Source organism: Megascapheus bottae, chromosome 1 (genome assembly GCF_031878675.1).
Source record: "Megascapheus bottae isolate mThoBot1 chromosome 1, mThoBot2.hap1, whole genome shotgun sequence".
NCBI lineage: Eukaryota > Metazoa > Chordata > Mammalia > Rodentia > Geomyidae > Megascapheus > Megascapheus bottae.
Genome location: NC_143509.1, coordinates 103,383,676 through 103,395,244, shown reverse-complemented (window position 1 = coordinate 103,395,244; position 11,569 = coordinate 103,383,676). Strand labels below are relative to the sequence as shown.

Genomic DNA, 11,569 nt, shown 5'->3' with positions numbered 1-11,569 from the left:
GGAGTTGGGTCTCTCTTCATGGTTCAAGGCTGTTCTCAAACTCTTGCTCCTCTCACCTCTGCCTCCTGAGCACTGGATTACAGGTGTCAGTAAGGGAGAATTTGGGGAGAAACGTCTCAGTTTCCAGCTCACCTGCGAGGTCAGCTAGGCTTCCAGTCCTAAGAAAACCCACACACACCAGGTCTGTTCGGAAGCCGTTTGCTCAGAGCAATGAGCATGAGCAGAAGTGAGGTTCAGAGCATTCTGCTTGAATTTTCTTAAAAATTCATTTTATTTCAAAGGACAAATAAAGTATGTTGCCAGATAGAACCCAGAAAACAAATGGCCAGAGAACTGCAGTTTGTCTTAATAAATAACAAAATGCCATTTCTGTCTCTTACATATATATTTTAAATAAATAATCTCCTGCTGCTACGGATCTAGAAATAGGCCGGTGTAGAGTTAATCAAGCAGTCAGGTGAGACCACCGCCCACCTGGACCTCCATCCCAGCTCTTCTCCACTCCCAGAGCCCCACAGCCTGCCCAGCGCAGGGGTCCAGGCGCTCTGGGCTCCTCCTGCCCAGGGCGTAGAAGCTGGGGCAGGCCGCAGATGCTTCTTCTGGGGACTGTGGGTCTTGGCTCTGTCCCGGTTTCTCATGTCACACAAAGGCTGGAGTGTGGCTCTGGGAAGCCCTGGAGGGTTCCATCGCCTCTCCTTTCACTGGGCACATTCGGGGTGTTGGGGAATGACAGCAGGAAGTAGCCTGAGCTCCGGCCACCGTGGGGCTCTCACACGATAACATTCTACTACGTGGGGATACCTGAGAGGGAAGGGCTGCTGGGCGCCACAGGCCAGACCCCACGCTGTCTCTGTGACACATGCACACAGCCACGCACACAGGATTCAAATGTGTGCTGCCAGAGCCAGCTGTGCGGCTGGCCTCTGGCTCAGCTAGGGCGGTGGACAGCAGCCACGCCGACGTCCAGGCTGTCCCGAGCCCCCCCGTCGCAGCTGTTGTAGGAGGCCTCAGTGTCCTGCTTCATTTCCAGGAGTGTGTAAAAGGCAAGGGCAGGGCACTCTTTCCCCACAGGATCCTTTATTTCAGCTTCTTCTTGAACGTGGACGGTGGCTTGGCTCCTCCACAGAACTCGGTGGTCAGTGCTCCTTCAGCCTGAAAGAAAAGGGTTGAGACCGTGGGGGCCCAGATGCTGAACACACAAATGGACCGAGCCCAGCAGGGCTTTGCCTCCCTGGGGGAGCCTTGCTGCAGGGATCTGGGGGGGAGGGTGCCGCCTGCACATCCTCCTGAGGCCTGGGAGGGAGGGCCCAGGGCGGCTGAGGAGAGGACAGCGGCAGGAGGGCCCTCCTGGCTGGGAGGCTGCAGCTTGTCAAGCTCCCCACAGAAGGCCATGCCCCACGGACTGTGAGGAGTGATGCCACGACCCTATCACCACGAGGCATGTAGTAGATGCACAGGGAGGAGGGGAGGCAAGGGCAGAGGTGGCAGCCCAAGCTGGGGGCGCCGCGCACTTACATAGCTTGGTCCCCTGCCGCTGGGCCGGGGCAGCTCAGCTCCTTGTGGATCAGGCGAAGCAGGAACTGGGTCCAAAACAAAGGACATGGCACTGTGAAGCCTGCGCAGAGGCGGCGGAGCCTCCCCACACCACCCGGGCTTGGTCCTGCGCACCAGCTGGCCTCCCTCCCTCCGTCCCCGGCAGAACCCGGTGCCTCCTGAAAACAAGGCCTCCGTGAGAGACTTCGGCCTCAATGGCCTCTGGGTTCAAGTCATGTTTAAAACCCAGGTAGTAGCTGGTGCTGGTGGCTCACGCCTGTAATCCTACCGACTCAGGAGGCTGAGATCTAAGGATGACAGCTCAAAGCCATTGATGGACAGAAAAGTCCAAGAGACTCTTGTCTCCAATTAATCAGCAAAAGCCCAAGTAGAGGCGTGTAAAAAGTAAGTGAGGGCTGGGGCTCTGGGTTCAAGGCCCTAGTGCTGCACACACAAACACGCAGACACACAGACACACACAACACATGCTTTGCTGGAGGCAGAGAGAGGCTTAGTAACTACCCAGTCACAAACAGTCTAGCGGGATCTAAAGGCTCAGAGCTCACCACTCTGACTCTTATGCATCCTACTAAAACCATAGAACAAGACTCCCTGGATTCTGTTGTTGATCCCTACTGAGAGAGAGAGAGAGAGAGAGAGAGAGAGAGAGAGAGAGAGAGAGAGAGAGAGAGAGAGAGAGAGAGAGAGAGAGAGAGAGAGAGAGAACATGCCTCAGCTCCCATGTATTCTGTAGTGGTGAGGGCTGGGGGAGGCCACAGGGGGGAGTTTTCATGTCGGCCTCCAGCCATAGGGAAGCTTCCATGGATGAAAGCAAGACAACTATCATAGAGACACCTGCACATCCATGTTCACTGCTGCACTATTCCCAAGAGCCAAGTGATAGAAACAGCCCAGGAGCCCTGTAACAGATGAGTGGATCCAAAACACGTGGTACCACACACAGCTATTAGAAAGAACACGATGTCATGTGCAGGGAAATGCGGGACCTAGTACAAGCCACGCTCCGTGAGGTAAGCCAGGCTCAGAGAGACCAACAGCACATGTTTTCTCTCATGTATGGAAGCCAGATCTAAAATACAGCAGGACACGGTAAATTACACAGGACTCGAGGCATTCATACACAGTGGCTCTTATGAGGGGAACACAAAGGCCGCTGTGCCTCTGATCATATAAATAATATTTGATGAGAGGAACTCTGGAAATGAAAACTAAAATTTTTTTTTCCCTTTTCATCTCATTTGCCCTTTATCTGTCTTTGGGGGGTGTAAGGAGGGCACAGAAATGAAGGGACAAAGGGTAAACGATTATAGCTGGGGTCTTGCTACCCACTCTGTTAACAATGAGCTATATGACTTGTGGGTGGGGAATGGAAGGGAAAACTGGGAGAGGGCGAGGGAAGGGGGTGACGCTACTCAGAAAGGAATGTACTCTTTGCCTGACTTATGCAGTGGTCACCCCTCTGCAATCACCTCTATAACAGCAACAAAAGGATGGCAGAAAAACAAACGGAGAAGACTCACCAGTAAGGCACAGGCGTCGGCAAACATCAGCATGTAGAACACGTTACTCCATCCCGACGGGGAGATGAGCCCGGCCAGCAGGGGGCCCAGCGCCGCTCCTGGAGAAGGACACAGGCCACACCGGCTGACCTAGGAAGAGGCCCTGCCCACGGCCGTCCGAGGGGATCTGCTCCTCTCACGGGAGCAGAGCAGAACCACGCTCTCCCCTGCAGCCCGAGGCGATCGGCTCTAAAATTCTTCCAGGGCCAGTTCGGGAAGTGTGCCATGGCGTTTGATACCTGATACCGTGATCACTGTTGAATTTGTGTGATGAACTCCGAATCCAGTGGAGACTCTAGATTTCCTCATGCTATGTGTGTGTGTGTGTGTACAAGTGGCACATCTGTAGGAGCATGTGCATGTGTGTACATGGGTGTGTGTGCATGTGTGCAAACAGGAGGGATCAGGGTAACACAAATGTACCGTGATGTCTGTGAACTCTTTCCACGAAAGGTAAATCTTCAACGACATGGACGACAGAAGGCAAGCACCACTCCCAATGCCTGAACCCACGGTCCCCTGCGGCCATGTGCCCCCCTCCCGTCACACTCGGTCAGTTCTGGTGCATGAGTCGCTTGTTTTGGTTGGAAGTATAAAGGACTCTCCGCAAGTTCTTGGCTGAGATGAATTATTTCCCGGAAGAGACCAGTGCCTTATTTAGAGTTTATATGCACTGATTTTGTTCTAAGTGTTTACAAAACATACTACTCTCTAATTTGAGAAGTGGTTATGAGAAATCACAGAACTTCAGATAAACATGGCTGGCTGCTTCTGGACGTTTCTCTCTACACTGCCCAGATACCATGCAGTGGAGTGGTGGGCAGATGAGGGGAGGCCTGCATTCCTGGGGCTGGCCGGGGAGTTGTGTCCCTTGCTTCCTGGAGGCTCGTGGCCTAGGACTCCTCACCAATGAGCAATGTCAGGCTCATCAAAGCACAGGGTGCAGGGAGAAAGCACCCCGCCAGACCCTCCCACAGAAGGGGAACCCTAACCTTGGGGGCAGTGGCAGGACACTGACTGAGAACAGGGGTCCAGGCACAGTCTGCTCTGACGTGAATGCCAGCACCGAGCCCCCAGAGTGGACCTGTGAGTGAAGACCCCGTGCAACAGGCTTTGCACACAAAAGCTGCTGGTGGCTCAGTCTTAAATAGGAAGACACAAGGAGGGCCAGGACTCGCCCCAAGGTGGAGGAAGCCCTGAGCCACTGGAAGAGAAAGCAAAGGGAATTCAGAAGAAACCACAAGGAGAAGAAAATTCCCAGAAACAATAAGGCCCCAGATAGCTATCAGGAAGCTAAACCCAACACATGACCTCATGTTAGTAGTTGAAGGTCAGTTAATTACAGCAATTTCACCTGATTCCGTCTAATATGCCCACTGCCTCTGTGAAATACACGGAAAGGCAGAAAGACTTCAACAAATACTGAAACGTAATAGGTGCTAAAAGCAGAAAGACGATATTGGCTGTAAATCCCAGCTACTCCAGAAGTGGAGACAGGGAAGCTCAAAGCTGAGGCCAGTCCAGGCAAAGGGTTCTTGTGACTTATCTCAGACAATCAAAGCTGAGTGGTGGCAGTGTGTACCTGTCATCCTAGTTACAGAAGCCATAGGAGGATTAGAACTGGCAGGAGCATAGATGCCATATTAAAAAAACAAAAACAAAAACAAAAAAACTACAGCCAAAAGGTCTGGAGATAAGACTCACAGAAGAGTGCCTGCTCAGCAAGTGCAAACTGTTGAATTCAAACCCAAGTATTACAAACAAAAACAAAAACAAAAACCACCAAAAAACCTGAAAAAAGAGCATGAAGAAGAACAAGGAGATAGGCAGGAAGGGAAAAGTAGAAAGTAGAAACAAGGATTCATTCAGGAAGTCTAACATTTCACTAATAGGTGACAGAAAGAAAGAAAAAACTGGCAAAGAAAAAATAATAAATAATAAAAAAATAATAGTAGAGCCTAATTTGTGGGAACAAAGGTGAGGCTGGACCAGCAGGCCAGCAGAGGGTACAAGGGGCTCTGGGACTGGGGGGGGGTCCCCAATGGTTGCAGGAGGGACCAGGCCTATGGGAAGGGCCCCAAGGGAAGTTGGAAGAATTTAGGGTTCCTGGGGACAGGGTGCTGTGAGCCTGGAAGCCTGGCACCACTGCTGGGCCAGCCCTCAGTGTTTTCCTCCAGAGCCCAGGGAGGGACCAGAAGCCATCTGGAACAGATGCAGGGACAGGGGCCGAGAAAACAGGGCTCTACCCAAGGGGGTGCAAGGATGGGGAGGAAGGACAGCCCTTCTGCTCCGGGAGGCAGCTCTCTCCTGAAGAGCTGGAGGATGCCTGCAGCATAGCTAGAGCTGGCGGGGTGCTGGGCGAGCTGGTGGGGTACGGGCCAGCTGGTGGGTTAAGGAGCAGGAGTACTGTAAGCTCCTTAGGTTGTCTGGCTGCTATGGGTGCGTGGTTTCCCTGCATTGTTTCAATGCTTTGTTCTGCGCTGAGCTTAGGGAAATGACAGCCTTGCCTGTGTCCCACGGGACTGTAGTTCTAAAACTCCTGTGGCTGGAGCAGTACCTGTGCCCTGCATCCACCTGCACCTGTGCCCACCAGGCACCCTAACACAACACCAGTGCCCTGGGCGAGCTCTGAGAGGGGCATTCTGCCGGAATAGTGTCACCTCCAACGCCCAGTACTCGAGTCTGTCTCCAGGACCACCGCTACTGAGGGGAGGACAAGTCTGTGTGCCGTTGCCATGGTGACCAGTTACCCAGTCCCTGAGCTGGCAGAGCAGCTCAGAGGCCCCACCACACCCTCCTCGTTGCTGCAGAACCCCGCGAGGTGTGTGGCCTGTGCAAGGCAGAACCTAGGTCAGCTTGACCAGACTCCGTCCCCAGCCCCTTCTGCTGAGCAAAGGCCGGCCTGGAGCGCAGGGGTGGCTGCTGCTCCCCCCCCCCACTTCCTTCCACTTCCCCTCATTTACAGAAGAGTACAAATTACAATGTGCTTTTCAACCTAATTTGCAAGTTCCCCGGTCCTCTAGTGCCAGCAGAGGACCCCTGAAGGGCTACCCCAGGGGGACCCTAAGATCATCTAATAAATCAGTCATTTCTGGATCCAACAAAATCTCAGAAAAGACGCTGAGGACAGGGATGGGTGTCTGGAGACGAGCCAGCACCAAAGCCTGGCCTGCCGAGGGGCTTAGAACAGGCCGGACGCTTGGGAATGGCGCCCAGGGCACGGCAGGGGCTCTGTGACCTGGGCCCTTGGAGAGCTGACCCACATGGAGAAGGCCATGCCTGTTTCCACCTTTTGTGACGAACATGCCGCCAGGACCTCAAGCTCCTTCCTCATCAGGGGGCCATGGTCAGAAGCATGTGTGTGTGAGGGTTGGCTAGATCTCTAGAAACGTAACGAGAATTAAGATTCTGTGCTTCTGGAGGATGCTCATAGAGAGTCAGTGAAGGAGACAAAGCCTGTTTGCAGCTGCTGGCTCACATGAGAACCTGAAGGCATGCGCGCCCACCCTCAGCTACGCCAGCGCGGCCAGGCGCTTGTCTATCTGCCTCCAATCTGCCAGCCTCCGCCCATGCCGCCACCCCACCCTGCTCTCGCAGCACAGCCATTGTGGGCACTGGCGTTAGGAGCTCGCAGCTGCTAATTAGGACAAGAACCACCGCCCCGCTCCCCGCCATTCTCCACGCACCTACAGAGCCCGTGCCGTCGATGATGGCCGTAACAGTGGACAGGGCGTGGGCGTTTCCTTTCAGACTTTTATGAGTCCCCTGAGGAGAAGGGAGACAGCAGGTGTGGAGCTCCGGCTCCTAGGTGGCACACACAGAGCCAGGAAAGGGGATGCACGCTGGGGCCAGCAGATGGCAAGCCCAGGACCAGAGACCTATAGCTAGAGAATAAACCAGGGCCCAGAAGGCCCAGAAGCAAATACTGCAGGGGGGAGGAGGGGAGGAGGAGCATGGACCATGCAAAAGTCTAGTGAAAGTAGCTGACCGTCTTTCCTCTGCCCCTACCCACACAAACTGACTGTTGTTTGTGGTCTGTTGGGATCCTTCTAGAACTTTCCATGGCACATGGCTGTGTGCCTGCACACATGTTCAGACCCAAGGGCAGGCTCCCTAGGGCAGCTTCAGGAGCACAGGGCATCCAGTGGACAGGGCTGGCCATAGGCTTGGGTGGTGGCACAGGGCGATGAGAAAGGCCCACCCTCTTCCCTGGGCCGGGACCCCCTCTCCCCAGGATGGGTCTGTTGGGCTCTGTCTCCCACCTGGGCTGGAAGGATCTCCTGCATTACTACAGACAGCATGAACCATAGTGACTCTGCCATGATGGATGTGGGGTGCTGGGGGTCATGCCCAGGGTGACTCACCAGGTCTGCGGAGACAGCGGTGGTGATGAGCGCATAGGGCCCGCTGACCAGTGCGCCACTCAGGACCAGCATGGCTGTGGGGAGCAGAGGGGGAGTCAGACCACAGCTTGGAGGAGGCCAGCCTGGAGGCCAGCCTGGAGAGGTCAGCCTGAAGGAGGTCAGCCTGGAGGAGGCCAGACTGGAGGAGGTCAGCCTGGAGAAGGCGCACTGGGTTTGCTTGTCTGGCCTTGCTCAGGTCACAGCGCTGGGTTCCAGGCCCAGGCTGGCTGTCCCTGCAGAGTAGGTCCTAGCTGCAGCAGCCCACCAGCTCCTGGGGCCATGGGCAGGTTGTGGGCTCCTCCCCAGAGCACCACCCACCAGAGGCTGTGCCTCCCTCACCTGCACACATCCAGGAATGTGCCAGGGTCCTGCCAGAGGGGACCAGGGCTTATTTTACCAACCGGAGCCTCCAGTCACCAAGGCATGCTTCTGGGTTACTTTTACTTTTATCCTTCAGGCCACCAAGTAGTTAGGCCAAACCATGCACCACGAGTGGCAGCAGTAAAGTCAGGCACTCACCTATGGTGGCTTCCAGGCCCATTTTGCTGACGGAGGAGAAGACGTAGAGCTGTGGATGAGAGCATTGTGGAGACTGGGACTTACCATGAGCAGACCAGTGTGGCACTGCCTGAGCATGGCACTACCTGGAAAGCCAGGCAGGGGGTTCTCAGGCAGCAGGGGAGGAAGCCTTAGGAGTGAAGGCCACGCGCCAGCCTGTAGGGGGCACCCCTAAGCCTGGCACTTCCAGAGCTTGAGTCTGATGACAACTCTCAAGACAACTACCAAGACAGCACCAGAAAACAGAGATCTGTACAAGGGGTCACCATTTCCTAAAGGCTCAGTGTGCATTCACGGCACTGGGTGGGAGGGCAGAGCCAGGCAGGGTTCTGGAGACCTCCTCAGATGGGTTGGAAATAGGTGAGTGGGCCTGTCACAGTCAGGTGTGGGGTCCACAAAACACATGAGCGGTGCCACTGTCACTTCCATTTTTCACATGAGGAAACTGAGGCATGGAGAGGAGAAAGTCATCTGCTCAAGGTTATGAGCTACAGATGCTTGAAAGTAGTATGACCATGTCTTACAGGGACCAATGAGCCTGGGAGGTGGGGAAGGTGTAGGAAGATCCATCCATCTATCTGTCTATCTATCCATCCATATATCCATCCACCCATCTATCCATCTATCCATTCATCCATCTATATATCCGTCCATCCATTCATCCATCCATCCATCCATCCATCCATGCATCCATCCATCCATGCATCCATCCATCCATGCATCCATCCATCCATCTATATATCCATCTACCCATCTATCTATCTATCTATCTGTCTGTCTGTCTGTCTGTCTGTCCGTCCCTCCCTCCGTCCCTCCTTTCCTCCCTCCCTCCATCTATCAAACTAATTTGGTGTGCTCAGGGCCTGGACTGTTTTTGTTTTTAGCTCTTTTGCTCAAGACTGGCACTCTATCGCTTGAGCCACAGCTCTACTTCCGGTTTTGCTGCTCAATTGGAGCTGGGTCTCATGGGCTTTTCTATGTTGGTGTTAAACTGCGATCCTTAGATCTCAGCGTCCTGAGTAACTAGGATGACAGGTATGAGCTTCCAGTGTCCAGCTGGGCCTGAGGGTCTTAAGGATGGGCAAGACTGTGTTCTGGGAAAGGGGGCCTGGAACAGAGCCCCAGAGGTACCCCAAAGAAAGGAGCAGCCTGTGGAAAAACACTGGGGGAAGTCGTGGCTGGGCAGGGGAGCTGGGACGCAGCCTGGCCCTGCGTGGGAGCTGGGCATGGGCCCTGGGAGGGGGACGGCAGGAAGGGGGAGCAATGACTGACCGAGGGGGCTGCAAGGAGCAGCATGAGGCCACAGGTGGAGGCCCGCTTCCCCAGGCGGTCGGAGATCACGCCTGCCAGGATTCCACCTGCAACAGAGGGGCTGGCTTCAGGACTGATGCCCGCATGCGCTCTCCAGAGCGTCAGTCACGGCAGCGGGGCCTGGCTCCTCCCGTGCCCGTCCACCCCCGCCTGGGGGCCTGCTCCCAGGGAGCCTCACCTGTGGGGGTCCATGTGAGACCCCGAGGGGACCCCATAAAACCATGGGTGGTCAGGTTTTATGCCAGCACCTGCCCCGAGATGGCAGCTTCTGAGGTGAGAGGAGGGATACTCCCTCCCCATCCCCACCCGTGGCAAGAGCACCCAGGTGGGCAGTCAGTCCCGCCCAGCAGCAAACCAGCTCTGACCAACCGGCTGTGAACTCACCAAAGATCCCGCCCACATCGAACAGGGTGGAGAGCTCGCCTGCCTTTTTGGCATCGAGGTGATCTGTGGAGTGACACAGTGGCAGATGAGGATGCATGCCTCGGGGCAGCCTGGGGCACTCACACCTCGGACTCCATTCCCGGGTGGTTTGCAGGGAAAGAAATGACGGGTCCACTCAGATTTAGGCAGAACAACACAGCCGTGCAGAATGGCAGACGACACTCTTAACTCAAGCCCGGCCTCAGGCTATCCTGACATGGCTGCGCCCAGGGCACAGTGCAGGAGCCACGTAGCTGCCCAGGCTCGTGGGAGTGCCGTGATTCCTGCCATCGGACCCCGGGAGAGCAGACTTGTGTGCCCCAGCGGGGCCAACCAAGGGTCCCAACACACCTAGACTTACTTACTACCGCCCAGTGCAGCCCTGAGCTTCCGGGTCCGGGGAGAACTTGGGAATATCGGCCAGACCCGCTTCCCAGTCCCGAAGGCATATGCGCCCTGGCTCTACCTGAATCATACACTCCCACTCGACAGTACAGTGGCCTCTGAGCAGCCACGGGGTAAAGGAGGTGGAACAGGGCCTCCCACTCAGGACCCATGGTGTTGCTGGACAGAGAAGGAGCCCAAGGAGCGCTCTGCAGACTTCTCGCCTGCCCACTCTCCCACTCCCAGCTCTGTCCTTGCTCGGGTGCCCAGGGCAGCCCTCACCACCTCCTTAGCCTCCCTGGCCCTGGCACCAGTCTCCATCCAGGGCCTTGTCCCTTCTGCATGCTCCACGACACCACCTGGGATCTGGCCTGTTCTGAAATGCCCCATCCCCAGTGTCCCGTGGTCGCTAAGTTGCCATGTCCCCTGGGGACCTGCTGCTCCTCTTTGGCTCCTCCTGGCCTGGCAGCAGAGGCAATGGTGCCCCACAAGCTGCCCACTGACCCCCACGTGTGATGGGAATGCCTCTGTAGCCCCCCCTCCTCCTGAGCTCTGGTTACCTCGGGTCACACCCGGCACCTGAACCTGGGTATTTTACTGGAACATTTTGTCATAATCCACAGCTTCAGCCTCTGCTAGACTCCAGAAACTTCAGACAAACTGTCAGCTGTCCTTCAGATCAGATCACAGCAATCTCCCAGAACAATCTCTGGCTGAGATGGTTAAGGGTTTATTATCGTGATCCCCCGCGGCCATACCTGTGTTCCAAGGTCTAAAATGGCTCCAATTTAAATGCGGATTGTTGTCCAGAACAGGAAGGAGTAAGGGGAGTGGGGGAGACGCGTCACCCTTCCACCCCCAGGAAGGTCATTATCTAGGCCACTCGTGCGCATTCCCCAGGGCTCTCCTGCCTGTGGGGAGCCACGCTGCCCACCTCCTCAAGCCTGCGCTTTCCCAGCTCTCTGGGCCCAGCAGGGGCAAGAGTTTAAGCCCAGAGTGCACCGCAGAGCGCGTGCGTCAGCAGCACTCACCCACGCTGGTGATGTACAGCGGCAGCCAGAAGAGGAAGGTGTAGCTGACCAGCTTGGCGAACAGCAAGCACAGCGAGAACTCGATCACGCCCTGGGGAGAGAGCAGGCTGTGCCACCCGCGGGTACAGGCCAGGCCACTGCACAGGAGCACAGCCCCCAGGCCTGGGGGCCTGGCTGTTCTGACGGGAGCTTTGCCCACGTCGCTGCCTTTTCGTTGGAAACCCAGTGTCCTTCCTGAGACTGGAGTGGTGAAGACTGGCACTGCTGGGAAAACCTGAGTGGGGGAGACCTCACACAGCACAGGCAGAGTGATCCCGGTCCCGTCCCCTTGTCACCAGCTCGTCCT

At 55.8% G+C, this 11,569-nt stretch overlaps 1 protein-coding gene across 1 annotated transcript in view; it reads right to left on the bottom strand.

Annotated features, from left to right (window-relative positions):
• Positions 1–252: 252 nt before the first annotated feature.
• The window catches only part of Slc37a1 (solute carrier family 37 member 1), a 42,030-nt gene continuing 30,713 nt past the window's right edge, over positions 253–11,569 (bottom strand). The window contains exons 13-21 of the mRNA XM_090349698.1: positions 11,224–11,314; positions 9,770–9,832; positions 9,347–9,432; positions 8,036–8,084; positions 7,478–7,551; positions 6,800–6,878; positions 3,075–3,172; positions 1,516–1,580; positions 253–1,152 (exon numbers count right to left, since the gene is read on the bottom strand). Coding sequence (XP_090205824.1) covers positions 1,137–1,152; positions 1,516–1,580; positions 3,075–3,172; positions 6,800–6,878; positions 7,478–7,551; positions 8,036–8,084; positions 9,347–9,432; positions 9,770–9,832; positions 11,224–11,314 — 621 coding nt within the window. The 3' untranslated portion in view covers positions 253–1,136. The remainder of the gene's footprint in view (positions 1,153–1,515; positions 1,581–3,074; positions 3,173–6,799; positions 6,879–7,477; positions 7,552–8,035; positions 8,085–9,346; positions 9,433–9,769; positions 9,833–11,223; positions 11,315–11,569) is intronic.